The sequence below is a fragment of the Octodon degus genome, unplaced genomic scaffold (genome assembly GCF_000260255.1).
Source record: "Octodon degus isolate 3935 unplaced genomic scaffold, OctDeg1.0 scaffold00104, whole genome shotgun sequence".
Classification (NCBI taxonomy): Eukaryota; Metazoa; Chordata; class Mammalia; order Rodentia; family Octodontidae; genus Octodon; species Octodon degus.
In genome coordinates this window covers 819,752-841,610 of record NW_004524680.1, presented here as the reverse complement: position 1 = coordinate 841,610, position 21,859 = coordinate 819,752, and the positions used below count along the sequence as shown (strand labels likewise).

Sequence of the window (21,859 nt, the reverse complement as noted above, 5' to 3'; positions counted from 1 at the left end):
CAACCAGCTAAGAAAATCAGTCAGGAAATAGTTAAGAGAGTGCCACCAGTAAATTCCTAGTTGTTTCTTTAGGACCAGAAGGCTGAATACATTTAAGGCTTGAAAAGGTCAGCTTCCTTCAAAGGGGGCAGAGGTTTGATTTCACCCATTATACGGTCCTGGGCTAATGCTCATTTCATTCACTGGCTGCAATGGAGATTTATGGAGTAAATGTTATCATGGGCTGAGACTTAATGAGATCTCAATCATGTCTGCTGGATGTAGTGGAAAGCAACCATTTTGGTAATAAATAGAGAACAGTATCTAATTTGTAAATTCTTCTTTCCGTTGCTAAGTTTAATCAGATCAGTGAAACTGAAGGGAATTGTTGATAACCAAAAATTATTTTCCATGTCTTAATCTGGCCAGGAAACATTACTCCTAATAGAAATGGCATGCTGCTCTGGCAGTGGTCAGGGATGACATTTGTCATTAGACTAACCCAATTGTTGCATACTGAAAAATATGTTTAGACCATAATCTATTTAAAGCCAAACTGGAGCTGAGGCCCCATATTGCTCTGTCACTGGTGTCATTGGATCACAGAAGCAAAATTTCTTTCCAGTTAAAATGCAGGAATCTGTAGTGGGCATCCAGTGACTTCAGCTCGACCTCACTGAGTCAGCAAAGCAAGGCTGAATGGATCGGCGCAGAACCCAGACTGGCCACAGATAATGTGCCCCATCATGGCAAAGGGCAGCGTAAGAGAACAGAGCACCGGCGTGGGGCACCAGTTCACACCTGTAATCCTAGCAGTCTGGGAGGCTGAAGCAGGAAGATTGTGATTTAGAGCCCAGCCTAGGCAACTTAGTGAAACCCTGTGTCAAAAACAAAGGGCAAGAGGTAGTTGAAGATGTGGATCAGTAGGCCCAATCCCAGTACCAGAGAGAAAGCAAGAGGAATAGACAGAGGGAACAGGGAGGGAGAGACAGGCAGGCAGGCAGGCAGGCAGGCAGGCAGGCAGACAAAAGAAGAGAGACAACAGAACACCAGGGCCTTGGTTTAGCTTAAGATTTAAACGAAAATTCAAGAGGCACAATGGGGAGGTTAACACCACTGGCTTTTTTCTCTAGTTGTGTTTACATATTTTTCATGATTAGCCATAATGAAAGATCATTACAAATTATCCTCTCATAAGCTGTTAAGCAGGAGGGGGTGTCCGTCCTTGTTAGCACACAGTAGGAACTTCATGTATATTTTATGATAGGAACGCCAGCACATCTGGGCAGCGGGTGGCCCAAAGGGGAAATAATCACCTGTGAGGTTGACTTAGAGGTTGGCCCTGAGGTACATACATCCTCACAGCTTGGTGTTCAGACGCTTGCTGACATTTGAGATGCAGAGCAGGAGGGTCCTGAGGATCTTCTCTTTGCTTTTGCATTGCCCCAGAAAAATAGGTCTCTCTCTCTCTCTCTCTCTCTCTCTCTCTCTGACACACACACACTCACACACACACACACACACACACACACACACAAAGGGAGCGTTGCTCTTACATATCTTGAATGACAGTTATCCTTAGGTAGGTACCCTCTCTTAGTTGTATTGTCTTTAATCCTCACTTAACCTTCCCAGATGGGTACAATTATCACCATTTTTAGATGAGCAAGGTGAGGTGCAGAGAGACAGCTCATAGGAGGCTGGCGTGGGCCCACACCCTGGCAGAACCTGTCTGACTCCACACTCCAAAACGACTTTTTCTCTTTTGTGAAGCAAGAGGAAGGTGGTGAGTGCAGAACCCAGGGGTGCCCTGCAGAATAAGGAAGCTGGTGCTGGGAAGGAGAAAAGGAGCGGAAGGAAGCCCTAGGAAGGGCGTCAGGAAGCCTGCTTCTGGGCTGAGACCGACTGTGAACTAAGCTCTGTGGCTTCAGACGGTGCTTCCCTGCTGGGCCTTCGTTTCCTGAGCTGTGGAAGTACTAATACTCTGCCCATCTCTGAGCCTTCCGATCCCCTCAAAGCCCCCTCTGGCACCATCTTTCTCTGAGTCCCGCATTGCAGAAGGGATGCCTGGCTGGCCCTGGGAGGGGACAGCCTTGTTTTGGACACAGTCGGTGTTCACTGACACCTCTTGATGGGACAGCAGGTGGCTGAAAAAGAGAAAAGTCTGCTGCTCAGGAGCTCATGCAGCCTCACTCTGGCGTTGCCTTGAAAACACTGGACAGGAGAGATGGCAGAACACCGTCTCTGCCACAGCTTCTGAGTGTCCCAGAGGCCCCCTCTCCCCTCCACCAAGCACACATGATGCTTTTAATATGCACCCAGGAACTCTCAGCCAACCCTCTCCTCGAGCATGGATGGTCCGGGATGCCAGGTGGCCCGCCATACCACACGGAGCCCCTCCTGTTCTGGTGCCTCTCCAGCTGTTGATAAATTCCTCCTCCGGAGTTGACACCTGCGGCTATTTAGCCTCCCCATGCTGGTCTGAGGTGTCGTGGGTGCAACGGATGGCACTGTTAATTACTCCTGCATGGTTAATTACTCACGCTAATTGCTTGGCTGTCTCTGCTCTGCTCTGGGCTGCCTCACATTTCCATCAGGGGTTGGGCTTCCAGGAGCATTTCCCACCTCTTCTCCACTCTATCCTGCAGCAGTGAGCCTAGCACTAAGCCGGTGACACGGTGCCCCCTCAAGCAACGAGTCAGTGGGTGGAGGAGGCTGGGACTCACCGGGCTCCAGTGGAAACAGAGCCTGAGAGAGCTCTGCTCAGCCTCTCCTCTTCCTTGCCCGTACAGTCCCTCTCTCCTCACTAGGGCCAACAGCTGTGCTTGGTCACTCCTACGAGCAAGGAGGTTAGCTCCCCCACAGCATTCCTGAGCTCGAAAGGCCAGATGTGGTTTCATGTGCTTCTAGTCCCAGCTACTTCCGAGGCTGAGGCAAGAGGATTGCATGACTCCAAGAGTTTCAAAGATCAGCCTCAACAACACCGTGACACCTCCTCTCACAATGAAAAGAAGAGCAATGTCCCCTTTTGCCTTTCTCTAAATCTGGCAGATATCCTGTCTTCATATTTTTTTTTAGCCAACTATTTACTAGGTACTACTTCTGCAGTACAAGAAATAAAAAATAGAGCCAGTTGACTCTGTGAAAGGGAAGGTGTGCATACTTCAGCCAGGCAGCCCATCAATACCTTCAGTCCACACAGCTGGCCTTTCCAGAAAGAGCATCTCCAATGTTATTCCCAAGCCAGAATCTGTATCTTCTCCTTCCTTCTGGGCTTCCAAGGCCTCTGAGCCTGCAGCATGAATCCTCACTGAATATAAGCCTCAGATCCAGGAAGAGGTAGCTTAACAGGTCTCTGGACACCTGGTGGCCAGGCCCAGGGAGCCAAGGTCAGGCCTGCCTGCTGTCGGCTTTCTGGACCATTAGCATCCCTGCCCCCTGCCAGTGCCTCCAGGCCTTTTTTAGTTGAGATCAGGGTGCCTGTTCTCTAGATTTCAAAAACATTTCTGTCTTCTAAAGAAAGAACAGTCAGCTCCTGCAGCTCTCCTGAGAAACTGCTGGAGGAAAGCTCCAAAATTAGGGCAAAGAGGGAGGAGATGGGGGGTTTGGTGCGGAGGGCAGAGGGGCAATCAGATGTCCAGTGTAGGGGCTGGAGAAGCAGCGGTGTTGGGGCAGAGTGGGCCTGCCGGCTCAGGTTCCAACTCCAAGGCCCTGGTGTCCCCACCTCTAGCTGTAAATAAACGCACAGCCCTGGCTCTCTCCCCAGCTCATTGGGCACAATAAATGAAGACTATCGGGCAGTGCTTCAGCATGACATGGTGCACAATTTTTATTGTTGTATTGTGCAGGACAAAGAGCTATCACTGTCCCAAACAGCACAAGTAGCCAATGTCTTGCACAAAAGAAATCTCCATGATGCTGCACAGGTCCAGAAGACTTCATAAGGCAGTAGAGCTGGGTGGTAAGAATGGTCTAGTGTGTGTGGAGGGGCCCAGGGTCCTGCGCCAGCAGCGGCAGTGCAGAGGCTCAGTGGGAGAGGCCCCATGGCACACTGGCCACGCAGCTGAGCTCCTGATGGGAAGTGAGGCTGGCCGGCTAGCCCCAGGCCGAAAGGCAGGGCCTTGGGACACAGGCCTCCTGAGGATGGTACTGTGAGTGACTGTGATGTGACTGATCCCATCGCCCCCTTTCTCTGTTTCTAATGCCACACACACACACACTTCAACTTGGTGTTTTATCTGATTACAGCCCTCCTTTCCTGTGAAACTCAACTGTTTTTTTTTTTTCTAAAACAAAACAGAAACTGTCTTAAGAATCCTCCAGAAAATGCTGATCCAGGCTTTGCTTAGAAACCTCCCATAACAAGCAACCCCGATTCTGTCCCAGTAGCCAGGCCATATTGGGCACGGTTGCTTCATTCAAGCAAATTCCTTTCCCCTCTGGCCCCTTCCTTTGATGTCACAGCCTTGCAGCATGGCTGTGAACAGGTAGCATCTTCTTCCATCCATGGAAGCAGACTTTTGGTATCAGAAGATGCTGGTGTCAGGGCCAGCGAGATAGCTGAGCAGACTAAGCACCTGCTTAGGCAGACACAAGGACGGGGGTTCAAGCCCTGGCACCCCATGCCGCGCCTGCCCCATTCACGGGTGCACTGAGCTGGCCACTAAGACCGAGCATGGTGGCACATGCCTAGTGAGACCCTGGACCAAATGAAGAAGAAGAAGAGGAAGAGGAAGAGGAAGAGGAAGAGGAAGAGGAAGCAGCTTAATGAGGTCTCTGTAGCCTGCCTTTCCTAAATTCAACCTTCCTGATTTCTCCCACTGTTCTCTGTGAGTTCCAAGACTTTTGCCATCCCAAGACTCAGCCTTCTGCTGACTACCACCACCGCCCCTGAGCACTGAACCTCTGTCTTAATGAGGCTGACTGGCCCAGAGAGGAGGGCAGCTTTGCCTCTCTGGCTCTGTGCCCAGCGTGAAGAACTGTTGAAGGACAATGCCACTCAGTGAGCAGTGTGGGCAGTGAGGCAGCCAGCTAGGCCAAGGACTGCATCCACACCAGGGCAGGGAGGAGGGGAGGCACAGCCACAAACATTCCGCAGGCAGCCAGGAGGTGAACTAAAGGACTCGCCCAGAAGGGGGCAGCCTGATTGATACTCTTGACAGCTGCCTGTAAGCTCATTCATGAAATGATGAGGCTGGAGAGGCACAGTGGCTTAGGCTGGAACTAAAATGACTCATTTCACATAAATGCCACTAATGGAGCTAGCTGGGAAATTGGAGGCGGCAGCTTATTCACATGCTGGAACGAGGACAAGGCTGAGACCCTTCTGAAGAAGTACAGCTCCTTGCTCCTGCGGGGTTCCTCTCTCCTTTAAGATAATGCTGGGTCCCTGAGTGCCTCCTGCAGAAGGTCCGACCTAGATCAGCTTATACCGGGCTGCAGAAAGCAATGAAGGGTGACATAGCCCAGAAGAAATAGAGTGAATCGTGAGCTCCATATAGCTGCTGTAAACAGCCGAGAGGAGGGTACCAGGCGCAGACCCCACGCACAGTGGGACTCTTGGTTCAGGGCTAGGGTTGGGGAGGCTCTGTGCTTGGCTCTGACCAAGCTGGTGTGAGTCAATGACAGTGAGAAAATAGCTGGCACTGGGTGGTAGGAGGTTCAGAAGCCTGCCGCTGACTAGCCATGTACCCTTGGGGATACTGGGGACCCTTTCTGGACTTACACTCTCACCTATAACATGAGGGCTGGCCAGCCCTCATGCCCCTTCTGAGAGTGAAAGGTGGGTGGATGAAGAGCTCCCACTTGCAGGGGCAACACTGAGTCACGGAGGAGTGAAACAGCATGTCCAAGGCTTCTTGGATCCAAAAGGGCAGAGCCAGGGCTCAAAGCTGGGCCCCAGCCACAGTGGATGCCTCTGAACGTGCCGGTCTTCACCCCACCTCCCGTGTCTGCCCAGAACTGCTGGCAGGAAACCCTGGCTGGGATTAAGTAAGGGGCTTCTCTTCTGGACTTCCACGGAGCTTTCTGTCCTGCTCCTGGTGACCCAAACACATCCTCAGGTCTCTCTCCTCCCTCTCATGATTAGGAAAGGAAATTATAAATTTATTCCATGTAACAGAAGCTAAGAGGAGACACCAGGTTCAAATCCTAGATCTTATTTAGTGGCTTGCTTAGCATAAGTGAGTAGATTCTCTAAGTCTCAGTTTTTTCGTCTATAAAGTGGGCACATATAATACCTCCTCATGGGGTTAAATCATTTAAAGTATGTGATAGAGGGTGCTGCGCGCGGGGACTCGGCGGGCGGCGTGGAGCTGGATTAGGATGCCGCTGCCACCTGCGCGGCAGTCAGCAAGATGTCATGGCATCCCCAGTACCGGAGCTCCAAGTTCCGCCATGTCTTTGGCAAACCGGCCAGCAAGGAGAACTGCTATGACTCTGTGCCCATCACCCGCAGCGTCCACGACAATCACTTCTGTGCAGTGAACCCCCACTTCATCGCAGTGGTCACTGAGTGTGCAGGTGGGGGGGCCTTCCTCGTCATCCCCCTGAACCAGACAGGAAAGTTGGACCCCCACTACCCCAAGGTCTGCGGGCACAGAGGGAACATCCTAGACATCAAGTGGAACCCTTTCAATGACTTCGAGATTGCCTCCTGCTCTGAAGATGCCACGATCAAACTCTGGGACATCCCCAAGCAGCTGCTGACAAGGAACCTCACAGCCTACAGGAAGGAGCTGGTGGGCCATGCACGCAGGGTGGGCCTAGTAGAATGGCACCCCACGGCTGCCAACATCCTCTTCAGCTCCGGCTATGACTACAAGGTGATGATCTGGAACCTGGACACCAAGGAGTCTGTCATCATGAGCCCCATGAGAACCATCTCCTGTCACCAAGACGTGATCCTGTCCATGTCTTTCAACACCAATGGCAGCCTGCTGGCCACTACCTGTAAAGACCGAAAGATTCGGGTTGTTGATCCCCGGCTTGGGACAGTCCTGCAGGAAGCCAGCTACAAGGGGCACCGGGCCAGCAAGGTGCTGTTTCTGGGAAACCTGAAGAAGCTCCTATCCACAGGCACATCACGCTGGAACAACCGGCAGATGGCCCTGTGGGACCAGGATGACCTCTCAGTGCCCCTCACAGAGGAGGACCTGGATGGCTCCTCCGGCGTCTTGTTTCCCTTCTACGACCCGGACACCACCATGCTCTACGTGGTTGGAAAGGGGGATGGCAACATCCGCTACTATGAGGTGAGTGCCGACAAACCTCACCTGACCTACCTGACTGAGTTCCGCTCCTACAACCCTCAGAAGGGCATCGGTGCCATGCCAAAGAGAGGTCTTGACGTGTCCTCCTGCGAGATCTTCCGCTTCTACAAGCTGATCACAACGAAAAGCCTCATCGAGCCCGTATCCATGATTGTGCCCCGGCGGTCGGAATCCTACCAAGAGGACATCTACCCACCTACAGCAGGGACCCAGCCCTCCCTGACGGCCCACGAGTGGCTCAGTGGGATGAACAAAGAGCCAATCCTGGTGTCCCTCCGGCCCGGCTCCCAGCTGCTGAGCCCTCGGCCTCTGCCTCCCCAGCGACCCCTCTCCAATGCTGCAGCCCCAGCTTCACTCCTGCCCGTGGACCCCACACCAAAGCTGGCCACAGAGGACAGCCGGAGGCCCAGCCCCCTGTTGGAGGAGAAGGTGCCAAGGTGGGCAGTGGAGCACAGGCTGGAGGAGAAGAAATCCTGGCTCACAAACGGCTTTGACGTTTTCGAATGCCCCCCACCAAAGACAGAGAATGAGCTGCTGCAGATGTTCTATCGGCAACAGGAGGAGATCCGAAGACTCCGGGAGCTGCTGACCCAGCGAGAGGTCGAGGCCAAGCAATTGGAACTGGAGATCAAAAACTTGCGGATGGACTCTGGGCAGTTCTGAGCAAGGCCTCTGCCATCCCCGCCCTCAGGGACACCACTGGCTTTGTGGGGAGGTCCAGAACCGAGCTTCACATCCCCCAAAACAACCACTATTTCTATATTTTTTATCAGAAAACGAAAACTCTCAGTCACTGAAAGAGATTCCAGTGGGGGGAAAAATAAATAAATAAAGTATGTGATAGAGCTGACACATAGTGATTAAAATGCGACTGTTATTATCATCATTATAGAAATGACTGATATTGCTATTATGTAATTCATAGACAAAGCTTTAAAATAAGGACTGGCCATTAGATATCACTGACTAGTTTTAGAAGGATTAGCTGAAGGCATACACCACTCTTTCTCTTTCGTATCATGCCTCATGGATGACCATCAACTACTAACCCTTGTGAACAGAGTAATGTCCCCTCTCTAGCCTAAAAGTAATCTATGCCTGAAGGAGTCGGATTTCCAAAGCAAATGGAAAAGCTGTCACCATCCCTGTGCCGCATACCCCTGTCACTCTTTAGCAGATGACCTGTATTTCCTCTTTGGGGTATCTGGCTCCTCCTATGTGATTCACACCTTGTTTCCCCCTCGAGCCTGAGAGTGTTGCACACCGCCCTGCCTCCCTAGTGAAGGCAGGTGCGGGGTCAGGAAGGCGAGGGACACTCGCCAGAAGCTTGAAGTTAGCCTGCAGCAGCGACCTCCCTCCCCGACCCCTTCAGGCTCTGCTCACCTTTCTTCAACCTGCAGTCACATCCGATGGCCCGGCTCCAGGGTGCCAAGATGGTAGAGGGAAATTTTCTCCGCTTGGAAGTGCTGGATGTTTATGGCCTGCTGAGATCACAACAACCCTAGTTTTCTTCTTTGGATTATGGCTACAGATCAAGGGCAGCATTATGCCTCCTCCCAGTTTATAGCGGTAATAACAATTATAATGCTGGCATGTCGTGCTTATATTGTGCCTTTTTTAATAAGGCCACTTTGTTTGGCTTCTTAATATTTAATCTTGTTTTATATTTACTTTCTGATGGTTTAAAATCAACCCAGTTTTAATTGCTTATGTGGAAGAAGCCAAGCTGGGTCTGGGCTGGCAGGAAATGGTTGAGAAGGTTCTGGAAACAGGTGACACATTTCCCTGTGGCCTTCCACGCAGACAAACTGCCTTGACCTGGATACCTTTTGCTTTTTCTCTCACTGTTTCCTCTGTCCTTCCACAACCTACTTTTCTTTTCTACCCTCTCTCTTTCTTTCTCTTCAATCATCATGAAACTCATTCATTAGGAGACAAAGAGTTGAGATCCAGTCATCGATAGCTTTAGAGTTACTTAGTGACCAGGTCCAAAGGAGAGGACTGCCCTCTAGGTTCCCTGGCCTCAGAGTACGGTGGAGATTCCTGACTCTGAGTAGGACAAAGACCAATCAAGAGCTTCTTCGGTTGTCAATGTGAGATGCCTGTGGCTGTGCGCTTACTCTGTAGAAAGACAGTGAGGTAGAACTTTTTGAGGCATTTGTTGTCAAGAGGAAAGAAAGTCAGGTGGGATGTACCATAGTTCCTCCCAAGAATCTCTTCGGTAGTAACCAGAACCAGAGTGTCCAGCTCTATACTGTCCAGGGCTCATGCAGGAGTGTCACTTTTCCTACATTGCCAGTTCCTTTTTTGTTTTGTTTTTACAGAAAAAAAGTAAAAATAAAACATCAGACTTTCAAAATAGGCTAGTTGAAGAGTAACAATAATTAATATGTTGCATTCTGTTATATTCATAGTAGTTATTCAGAGTACAAGATATAGGCATGAATATTGTCCAAAAAATATGGGCACAAAATTTTCTGTTCGATGAACTAAGAGCAACTAAGTGTATAACTATCTTAACTATCTTGTATATACATATATTTTTTTTCTTTTCTTTTCACTTCCTTCCCTTCCCCTTTCTCTCACCACAGTTTTTTCTTTTCTTTTAAATAGTTTCTTCCCTATTCACAATATCTATTACACCTTTTGGGTCTTATTTACTCTTTCGGTTTCTCATACTAATGAGATGGTACGATGTTTACACGTGTAGGTCTAATTTATTTCCCTTATGAGTTTGGTCTCAGGTTGCATCCACCCTCCTATAGAAGTCTCAGGTTTATCTTTCTTTGTAGCTGAGTAGTTCTCTATTATATAAAAAACACATCTTTTTTATCCATTTCTCAATTAATGGGCATTTGGGTTGTTTCCTAGATTTAGCCATTACAAATTATACTGCTACAAACATGGGTGCCTATAAATCACTGAGAGTTTTTTGTTTGTTTGTTTTGGTGTTTTTTGTTTTTGTTTTTTGTGGAACCAAAGATTGAACTCAGGCCCTTTTGCTTGCCAGGCAAGTGCTTATTCTACTGAGCCATCTGTCCGGCCCCTGTAAATCACTATAGTTTGATGTTTTTAATTCTTCTGGGAAGATACCAAGAAGGGGAATAACTCTAATCCTAGTTTTTTAAATAATCTCCACACTGATTTCCACAATAGTTGCATGAGTCTACACTCCCACCAACAGCGGAGAAGGGTTCCTTTTTCCCCATAGCCCTGCCAGCATCTATTTTTGGTTGATTTTTTGATAGCCATTCTTTCTGGAGTGAATGGAATCTGAATGTTGTTTTTCTTTTCCTCCATAATTTTATTGAGAAATAAATAGCAATGAGACAGTTTCAAATCAGATTGGTAGGACAGTTCCAATAATTAATACATTGCATACTCTCTTCCTAGTGGTTATTTGCTGTACAAGATGCAGACATGATATCCTATTTACAAACACTATTACAACAAATCCCTCTATTCATTAAGAGAATGTAACTATATATCTATCCTAACCATTTTGAATACACAGATACAAAATGGACATTCATCTGTATCCCCTTTTTTGTTTAGTTCCGTCATTTGAATATTATAGGTGTGTGAACTCAGCAAAATATTCTAAAAGAGCCCAGTAGTCCATAATAGTATTGGGTCTTCTGCTTGACTGGCAATGTCAGAAATTGTTGACCTGAGTCCCCTACAGCTCAACATAACACCATGGCTTTACTTCTTATACTTCGTTTTTATAATTTTCTGTTGGATAGTTAAGACCAAGATAAAGCAGGAGCTATGCAACAAGAGTTGTAGCTTTTGGGTCTGATAAGGTCAGTGAAATCCCCTCAGGATTTATCCTGAGATCCTATACCTCAGATTGTAGAACCTTTGTCAGTGTCAGCCATGTGAATGAGTCACAGCCATTGCTTGGCCAATGTGCTCTCTGTGAAAGCCTGAGAGAATGTTTTCTCTCCATGTGACTCTCCTTAGGCACACTCTACATCATCGGTCACTTTCTTCTTTGGCCCCATAATCTCCTTGATCAGAAAATTTTGGACACAACTAAGTCAATGTTGTTTTAATTTGCATCTCTTGAATGACCAGTTGTGTTGAACATTTTTTCATATATTTACTTACCATTTGTACTTCTTCATCTGAGAAGTGTATATTCATTTCAGATGCCCACTTTGATTGGGTCTTTGAATTTTGAGTGCCTGGTCTTTGAATTTTGTTTTGTTTTTTAATTCTTTACATGTTCTAGATATAAATCTTTTGTCTGAGAGACAACTGACTATAATTTTTCTAACTCAGTGGGTTGGCTTTTCACTTGGTGATTTCTTTTGTTGTGCGGAAGCTTTTTAAGAAGGTAAGATCCCATTTGTTGATTCTGTGTAGTATTATTCATGAAGTCTCTGCCTATACCTATATCTTCAAGATTTCTACCTGTCTTCTTTTCCAGTATAGTTATTGTTTCTGTTTTAATATTGAAGTTTTTGCTCCATTTTGACTTTAGTTTAGTGCATGGTGATAGTCATGGGTCTAGTTTTACTTTCTGACACATGGAAAGCTGGTTTTGCTAGCACCATTTATTAAAGAGTCTGTCTTTTTTCTAGTGAACATGTTTGGCTCCTTTGTCAAAGATGAGATGGTTTAATGTGTTTGGAGTCACCTCTGCATCCTCTAATCTGTTCCACTGATCCTCTGATCTGGTTTTTTTGCCAATACCATATTGGTTTTATCACAGTAGCTGTGTAGTATAACTTCAAGGCAAAGATTGTGATGCCCCCAGTTTTGCCAAGAGTTGCTTTCGCTATTCTAGATCTCTTCTGCTTCCAAATGAATTTTAGGAATATTTTCTCTAATTCTGTGAGATAAGTTAATGGTTTTTTATTGGGATTGCATTAAATCCGTATAACAGTTTTGGGAGTATGCCCATTTTCACTATGTTGGTTCTTCCTACCGATGAGCAAGGATATCTTTCCATTTTCCAATATCTTCTTCAACATCCCTTTTCAGAGTATTATAATTTTCGATGTTTACATCTTTTACTTTTTTGTTAGATAGATTCCTAGTTCATTTTTACTGAATGCAATTGTGAAGGGTATGGTTTCCCTAATTTCTCTCTCTGTAAGTTTGGTGCTAGTGTACAGGGATGCTATTGATTTTTTAATGTTAACTTTATATCCAACTACATTACTAAATTTGGTTATTAAATCTGCAAGTCTCTTGGTGGAGCTTTTGGGGTCTTCCATGTAGAGTATCATGTCATGTGCAAATAATAATAGTTTAACTTTCCTATCCTTATTCCTTTTATTTCTTTATCTTGTCTGGCTAATGTTTTCAGAACTGTTTTGAATAGGAGAGGTGATAGTGGACATCCTTGTCTTGTTCATGATTTTAGAATGAAAGCTTTTAGCTTTTGACCATTTAGTTTGATGTTGACTTTTGGTTTCTCATAGATGGCTTTTTCTTAGATTCAGATAAAGACCCTCTTTTTAAATTTTCTCTAAGGTTTTTGTCATAAGTGGGTATTGGATTTTGTCAAATTCTTTTTCTACAGTTCTGTGAGATAGGCTAATGGTTTGAGATGATCATGTGATTTTTATCTTTAGTTATGTTAATAGTGTTATGCATGTATTGATTTGCATATATTGAACTTCCCTGCTTCTCAATGATCAATCCTACTTGGTCAGGGTGTGTAATCTTTTTAGTGATTTTCTACATTCTGTTTGCCAGTATCTTAAAAAGTATTTTTGCATCTATGTTCACTAGGGAGACTGACCCGTAGTTTTCTTTTTTGGTTGAGTTCTTCTCTGGTTTTGGAATCAACTTAATACTTGCCTCCAGAAATGATTTTGGAAGTATTGCTGCTCTTTCAGTTTCTTTAAAGAATTACAGCATTAGTGGCATTAGTTTCTAAATTTATTGTAGAATTCAATAGTGAATCTGTCATGGCCTGGGCTTTTCTTTGTTGTAAATTTTTAATTACATTTTCAATTTCATTGGCTGATATTTTTATATCTTCTTGATTTAGTTTTGGAAATTTGATTGTTCTAGGATTCTATTTCTTCTGTGTTTCCATCTTATTAAAATATAGGTTCTCATAGTAGGTATTACTGATCTTCTGAATTTTCTGTAGGATCTGTTGTTATTTCCCCCCTTTTCATTCCTAATTTCTTAAATTTGTGCTTATTCTTTCCTCTTTTTGATGGGCTTAGCTAATTGTTTATCAATTGTGTTAATTCTTTCAAAGAACCAACTATTCAATTCATTGATTCTTTGTATTGTTTTCTTAGTCCCAAATACATTAATTTCTGCTCTTTATAATTTTCTCCCTCAAATGAGGTTTGGATTTGATTTGTTCTTTTAGAAGATTGAAGTTCAACATTAGGTTGTTTATTTCAGCTCATTCTGTTTTTCTGATGTGAAACTACATTGCTAGAACTTCCCTTCTAATGATTGTTTTCGTTGTGTCCCATAATTTTTGGCATGTTGTATCAACATTAATGTTTAACTGTATATATTGTTTAATTTCATCTTTAATTTCCTGTTACCCATTGATTGTTCAGCACTGTTGTTTAATTTCTATGTGTTTTCCATGCGGTTTTTGTGACTTCTTTTGTTATTGATTTCCAGTTGCATTGCATTATGGTCAGATAGCATGCATGGAATGATTTCAATTCCTCTACATTTATTTAAACATGTTTTGTGAGCTAGCATGTGGACTATTTTGAAGAATGTGCTGTGTCAAGATGAGAAGAATGTATATTCTGATGTTTTGAGGTGGAATATTCTGTTGACAACTACCAAGTCCATTTTTTCAGTCTTTATTTAATTCTGATATTTCTTTGCTGATTTTTTTGTCTAGTTGACATATCTATTTGTGCGAGTGGGGAATTAAGATCCTTCACTACAATTGTGTTAATATTTATTTGATTTTTATATCTCTTAATATTTGTTTTATATTGTAGTTCAGTACAGTGATGTTTGATGCATATCGAGTTATGATTGTTATCTCTTCGTTGAGTTTTCCATTAACAAGTATGTAGTGACCTTCCTTGTCTCCTTTAATTAGTTTTGTCTTGAAGTTTGCATTGTCTGCAAATAGAATAATGACCATGATGACCACTGCTTTTGGGGGGGTTCCTGTGGCATGGAGAATTGTTTTCCATCCTTTTACTTTTAGTCTATAAATTTCTTTTTGGGTTACATGTATTTGTTGAATGCAATATAATGTTGGATCTTGGGGGTTTTTTTTCTGTATTTTAGAGAAGGGTCTATAGGGGGTTCAGAGTCTCACTACTAGATCGGACTTGTAGTGGTCTGCCTGCTTACAGCCTCCTAAGTTGGAATTACAGGTGTGTGTCACCACACCTAGTCTCAATTGTCATGTCAGCACACCCCGGGGGTAGGGCCAGCATGGCAGACCTGGGGATCGAAGCCCCAGCCTCTGTGCCTGCTTGCAGGCACTTTAATCCACTGAGCTATTTGGACGGCCCTTAATGTTTTGTTCTTGTGTTGAATTTCTGGGATCTTGATTATTATATGCTGTGGTGTGGATTTATTTCTACTATGGTTATTTAGAGTTTACATGCTTCATTTATTTGTCGGTCAAATTCTTTATCCATGTTGGGGAAGTTTCCTGCCATTGTTTATGTGAAGAGATTTTAATGATTCTCATGCTGTCTCCAGCTTTCTCACTCACTCCAGTCAATCTTATGTTATTTTTCTTTGCTTCATCTTGTTGTTGTTGGATTTATTTTTTGCTATTTTTAGGATATCTTTCCTTTCTGCTTGCTAGTCACATTCCTATTCCCTAGGTCTGATATTCTATCCTCTCTTGCATTCCATCCATTGGCATGTACTTTCAGTGGGATTTTTAATCTCCTGCATTTTTGTTTGGATCTGTTTCATTGGTTCCATTTGTCATCTGTGTTAGGCATTTATGGTTTCCATCATTTTTCTAAGCTCCTCTATTTTCTTTATCTATATCTGCTTTAACACCTTTCATTTTGATTCATTTCTTTTTCTAACTTCTTCTATGACTTGTTCCATTTCTTTTTCATTTCTACTGCTATCATTTCAGAGAGTTTCAGTGATTGACTTTTGATTTCCTCTATCTCTTTGTGCTCTGGATTTGTCCTGGATAGACTGAGCATTTGTGGTTGCATTTTTCTATAGCCTCTTTTCCTTTTCTATTTTTTAATTTTATTTTGTTTTCTTTATTGATGCTTGTAGATTTCTTGTGTTAAATACTTTTATCCCTGCTGTCTAGGTTTTCCTAGATGTCTATTCCTCAGACTTTCTTTTAGTTACAGGTGATTCTTGGTCCTTATGTCTAATCTACCAATTTACCTTCCCAATATATTAAGAATGTGGAATTGCTACCAATTTGACTCAATTTGACCATTCCTTTGGTACTGGACTACGATGATGGTTGTGACCCCTTGTAATTGCAGTGTTGTGATAAAGGGGAGGAAAAACTGTTTACAACAGGTACAGCATCCTGGCAAAAGTAGTAAAGTTAGCAATAACCACAGACTCAAGTACAGTCTGGCTACTGACAGACTGTGGTAACTATTAGCCTGATTTCTTTAACCATAGGAGTAAGTTCTGTAGTTATATAATATGATCCAACTTATACCAAGAACTTATATGCAGTGGTTTACACTTAGTAGATTTTACCCTGTTTGGGGGATATAGAAGGGTATGGCATAGGAGGGAGAGGTGGGTGAGGTTAAATATAGTAGGAGCAAGTGTGCATAGGATGATCCCCGAGTTTAGGGTAATTGTAGGATACAAGAGGGAGGGATTGGAAGAGAAAGCCTGGAAGTATTGACATGAGCCAAATAAGAAAAACAAACCAAGGCAAAATAAGAACAGAACAAAAAAGAGAAAAGAAAATGCAAAACAAAAACAAACAAAAAAATACCACACTAACCCAGCCAACTACCAAGAAGAAAACCCATCATACCGAGAAAAATAAAAGTAGATTATAGTGTCTACAGTTCAGTAGTAGGTCCAAGTCTTATCCCAGATGTGTACGTTAGCCAAGAAGGCAGGTGGATTTGTGCTAGGTGTGGGTCTAATCTTGGTCTCTAGATTTAAGGGATGGGATTAGTTTTCTGTGGCTGAAGTTCTCTCCAGCCATTTATAAAGGAGAAAAGAAAAAAGGAAAAGAGGTAGTAAAGAAAAGGGGAGCTCTGCCTGCCCACTTCTATTCTGCATGTCTTTGTCCCCAAGCAGGAGGCTGGTTTACCTAACTTTTCCCTTGCTGGTTCATATTGCTTCTATTTCTTCAGACTTTTCTGTGCCACTGGCCCCACCTGTCCATCTCATGTGCTCTAGCTGAGGTCCTACTGTGTCACTGGAGTTCCCACCGGTCTCCAATTCCTGAGTCCCATCAATGGAGGGAGCTGGAGCTCGTCTTGGACTCCACTCCTGCCAGTTGCCACAGCTCCAGGACAATAGTGCAAGCGGGAACCCATTTGGGACCTTCCTTCTATCAGTCACCAAAGCTTTGGGATCATCATAGGTTCTTATCAGTCACTCATGCAGCAAAGATATACTTGAGCAAAACCATTTGAGATGTTGCCTGATAAGGCTGAGAAGGGTCTGGACCCAAGACCAGTCATTCCCTGCCATGTATGGGCTCGCTAACTTCAGCTTGGTAGTCAGTGGGAGGAACAGTGCCTGCCTTTCCTGCACCCTCAGGGCTCCACTGTCAGGGTCCTCAAAGAAGGCAAAGTTCTCTCAAACTGGACAATCTCAAGAGACAGTTTGATAAAGATGCCAGTGGGGTTTGAAGAAGTCCGCAAGGGATAGTGCAGCACTCCAGGGTTGCTATAGAGAGCTGTTGCCAGTGAGAAGGTACAAAGAGAGGGAACAGTTGTCAGAGTCCAAGAGCTAAACTATAGTGAGAGGGCCATGCAATGAGATAGTGAGAAAAACCCAGGGGTGAGCACCCCAGCTCACACTCTTGGGACCCCCATACACCTGCCGGAAGGATCAGGTCTAGACCTCTCTCATTGGAATGTGGATTGCTCTCTGTCTTCATGCGATCTTCTCTCTGTGGGTGTTTGTGCCAGAATTTCTTATTTTAAGGGTACCAGTCATACTAGATTAAGGCCCACCTTTGTGACCTTATTTTTAATCACCTATTTAAAGACCTGTCTTCAAAGACAGTCACATTCAGAGGTGAGGGAGTTCCAAAATCAGCTTCTGTGCAGGAGGACACATAATTCAACCCATAAGCGACAGAACAGATAGAAAGCCAAATTATAGGGAGCTTTTAGATGCCAGAGTAGGGTCAGAGGGGCAGAAAATTAGTTCTTTTCCTTAGTGGCCATTACTCTGACGAGTAGGAGAAGATAAATAGTAGTTATTCCATTCATGTACAAAATATACGGTAAAGTGGGCTGCTGGCCACATGAGTGACAGGGCCACATCTCATTTGGACATACACAAGCTGGGACAGCTGGGTCTGGCAGGCCTCAGGCTCCTTAGAGTACCACCACACTGGGAAAGCTCTGGGTAGGTGAGAATTCCCTTCACAACTTTGACTTCCAACACCCATCTCCTGCCAGAGACACCGCAAATCCTCTTCCCAAAGAAGGAGATGAGATATTGGCAGTAGCAGGAACATTCACTGACCGTGGAGAGTGGGCTGCAGACACACTGCAGAACGTACACTGGGCACTTCTCTTGCCAAATCTCGTGGGATATCAGGCATTCCTAGTGACCATCATATAAAGACCTCACAAAACCCCATCCCTGGGACAAAAATCAAAGCTGTTTTGAGTGGCAGAGCTTTCAGAATGAGACAGATTTCTTCATCATCTCTTTCAAAATCCATTCCTAATTCCCTCACACAGAGCTTTGTTGCGATGTCTCTGTCAGTCATGTCACCTAGGAAAGCCTGAGACAGGGCAGGCTTGGAGACCATCTATGAGCACAGTTCCCCATCTGCCTCCTCCTAGCCCTGGAGATATAATGGAAGAGAGAGACACAGAAGAAGAACCTGAGAAGATTTTGCTGTTTCCCCTGTGAATTTATTGCTAAACAACCTTAGTGGCTTTTTTCTTCTTTATTGAAACCCAAACTCTGGAGGCTTTTTCTTTAATTCATGCTTGATGATTTTGGCCATGTTTGGACACTTATATCATGTCATGTTGGCATTGTAGTGGCAAATGAAATCCAATTTCTTTTTATGGAAAGTGTGAAGTGTGAACACATGGGTCTTAAGATTGATTTTAAGAATTATGCAGAGCTGTTCAGAGAATGTCATTAGTTCTACAAAGAGATCACTTCATGTTGGGCAAAAGTGGGGATCGCACACAATAAGCCCCCACTTACTCAGTTGTCCATAGCTGCAGAAAAGCTGTGCAGGTGAGCTGAGCACTGTAGTTAAAAGCATACATGGTGCTGGGGCTGGCGAGATAGCTCAGTGGTCTAAAGCCCTGCTTTAGAAACTTAGGCGGGCACAGGGGACCTTGGTTCGATCCCTGGCACCATATGCCATGCCAGCCCTGCCCTCAGGGTGGACTGAGCAGGCCAAAAAAAAGCATACATGGTGCTTCATGGCTGATTCTCACATCTTAGTGAAAAAACCCACAGAGGGTTTAAACTCCAAATATACCAGGGACTGTCAATATTGACAATGGCTTAAATCTAAGGCTTCTCCCCTAGGACAGTTTGTGTGGCTTTTAGACTCAGGAGATGATCCCATGGAGAAAATGACCTATGATAATCTTCTAACATCCACATACCTGTTCTCCACACAGGTTAAGGGAGAGAATATCTGCACACCTCTCTGGAGACACAGAATTAGTCCTACTAAGCACCTTTCAAGCTATAGTGGCCACCAAAAATAGATGTCCGGGGGAGGGAAGAGGGAATCATGAATTCAAATATGTAAGCTGTTGTTTAGCAATAAGAAATCTAATTGAGTGCTGTGGCTTCCTTCCACCTACTTGGAAAGCTAAAGCAAGGGGGTCTCTTGAGCCAGGAGTTCAGGGCCAGCCTGGACAACAAGGCAAGACCCATCTGTTAAGCAAAGAAAAGAGGGAGGGAGCGTGGGAGGGAGAAGTAGCATCTATTCAACTCATTGTAGCCTTTTTGATAGTACTAAAAGAACCATTCATTGTTTGCTATGGCAGTTCTTAATGATTCTTTTAAAGATCTCTCTCATCTTTTTCTCTCTGTCCCTTGGTCTGTCTCTCTGTCTCTGTCTCTGTCTCTGTCTCTGTCTCTCTCTCTCTCTGTCTCTCTCTATCTCTCTGTCTCTGTCTCTCTCTCTGTTTCTGCCTCTATCTCTGTGCCTCTCTCTCTCTCTCTCTCTCTCTCTCTCTCTCTCTCTCCCACTCCCCAGCTTTTACAATCTTCTCATCAGCAACCAGGTGATAGCGCAGCCCAGAATCCCACATTTCATGCATTCGGTTCATACTATCTGATGACAGTGAAATTAGGAAATCAGAAAGAAAGCCTTCTTCTCCAGCTTTCCTCCTCAGCTTTCTCCTACCAGCGCTCACCATGCGCTTGGCAGGGGCGCCATCCCAATGTCTGCAGAAGAGCAGTCAGGCTGCGCTTCCCAGGGCGCTGGAGTGGATGGCCCGTAGGGAAACCGTACCCGCCGACTCCTAGGCTCCGCCAGCTTACTGCCTTAGTTTCCAACCTACTCGTCATTTAAGTACCCAAAAGAAGAGTCAAACTTTTCACTCATTGATAGAATCAGTGCCCAGCATTTATGATTCTAAATTTCGGCAATCTGGGCATTACATTTACTGGAAGTTTCCCTTAAAGAACCACCTAGAATGCTGCTATTCACTACAAGCTCCATTTTCACCCATTTTTTTCCTCCAAATACTTACTGACAAAACTGTCACAATCAAGAGGACACTAGTGTTACCACATTGCCCTTTCCAGGTGAGATACGTTCATTCCGGGCAGGAACCTCGAGATGGATGACTTGACCCACGTGCACATCTCCTAGAAGCCACTGAGCCCATCAAGGGCGACGAGTGAGAGCTTCTTCAATCACTTGGCATCCAAGTGGTTGCAACTTTCCCGCTTGAAAGACCAGCCCTGATCAACTTCAGTGATGTATTAAGTGGCCGTGTATTTAATCCAAATTCTTCCTATTGTTCTTAAAGTTTGCATCCAGTTATTTCTAAAGTGAACAAGATGAGACATTCGATGTCCTAGCCCAACACTAGACAATGTTTCTGCATAGAGGGGCCCTGTGCTCTCAGCTACTGACCGCAGCCAGGGTCCCCTCCCCCAAACCACGTGAACAGAAGCTCCGTGACTGCTAGCCCTACGTGTGGTCTTTCACACGTTCCGGCAAAATGATGCTCATAGTGAGGTGCCCCGCGGGGACTGTCCTCAGTCTCGATTGAGACATACATCTCTCTAGGAAGGGCAGTTGGAACCCAGTCACTCACTGCAGTTTCCAACTCCCACTGCTACTTTCATGCAGGACTTTTGAGAAGTTGTCTGTTGTTTTTTTAATGCTGCTATATTCATTATAAAATTTTTATTTATTCCACACTTTTGGGGCCAGAGATATAGTTCAGCAGCATAGTGCCTGCCTGGCAAGCATGAGGTCACGAATTGGATTCTCAGTACCAAAAAAAAAAAAAAAAAAAAGAATGTGTTTGAGACATGGCACTTCACATAGATCAAAAATAAATCTGACCCCTTCTAAATATGTGCCAGTCTTCAGAATTCCCACTGAGGAGCAGCATTCCAGCAAATTCACTGGCCGTAAGCTAAGCTCCAGGAGAAGAGGATGAAAGATAGAGTTCTCATATGCACATCAGCTTCCCCTTCACGGCCTGGCTGTAGCAGACAGGGTGCCTGGCCCCCAGCAGGACAGGACTGCTGGCTGAGCTCCCGCCCACTTCACCGCCGCTCCTCTGTGCTCGTGCCACCCCTATCACCCGCTCATTCCAGTGCCCTCCACTGTGCCCTCCCAGACGGCCCTCGATGCGAGTCTAGTCACATGAAGTGCCAGGATGAGAGAAGGCTCCTGCTGAGGAGTCAGCTGAAGTTTTGGGACATCCGGGACTCCGGTCCATTCACAGCACGGGGCCCCCCTTCCTCTTGTAGGATTAGTGTCTTTACACTCTCCTGTACCCCTCTGTCTCCGGCAGCACCCTGAATTCTTCTCTCTTATTTCTAAGCTTCCTCAAAACAATACCCCTTGACAAGCAACTTAACCTCTGCCCTGACTGCTTAGATTGATTTACAATAGGTACCCAGAGTTTATCTCTATAAAAATTTTTAAAATGTGAAATAAATTATGCATTCGAAGAGTTTATAAATTAAGCACACATTGCTCAAAAGATAATAAATGTGAAAAGAAAAAACAAATCAGCTTAGAAATAAGAGAAGAATTCAGTGTGCTGCTGTTGGGTCCAGGCTGTTGCTAGAGACCGAGAAAGGCACAGGAGAGTGTAGAAACACTAACCCTACAAGAGGAAGGGGGCCCCAGTGTAAAGACACTAACCCTACAAGAGGAAGGGGGCCCCAGTGTAAAGACACTAACCCTACAAGAGGAAGGGGGCCCAGTGTAGAGACACTAACCCTACAAGAGGAAGGGGGCCCAGTGTAGAGACACTAACCCTACAAGA

The 21,859-nt window shown here is 45.0% G+C and overlaps 2 protein-coding genes across 38 annotated transcripts in view; both read left to right on the top strand.

The window, feature by feature from the left end:
• Cacna1c (calcium voltage-gated channel subunit alpha1 C) overlaps positions 1–21,859 on the top strand; it is a 752,474-nt gene that overhangs the window by 575,737 nt on the left and 154,878 nt on the right. The gene's annotated exons all lie outside the window — the stretch shown is intronic.
• Positions 6,275–8,057, top strand: LOC101563834 (coronin-2A). The gene has a single exon (XM_004638851.2). The coding sequence runs from the start codon at positions 6,336–6,338 to the stop codon at positions 7,911–7,913; it is 1,578 nt and encodes a 525-aa protein (XP_004638908.1). The 5' UTR covers positions 6,275–6,335; the 3' UTR covers positions 7,914–8,057.

What these genes read in the sequence shown, in the direction of transcription:
- LOC101563834 (XM_004638851.2), top strand. Translation starts at nt 6,336, where the DNA reads ATGTCATGGCATCCCCAGTACCGGAGCTCCAAGTTCCGCCATGTCTTT.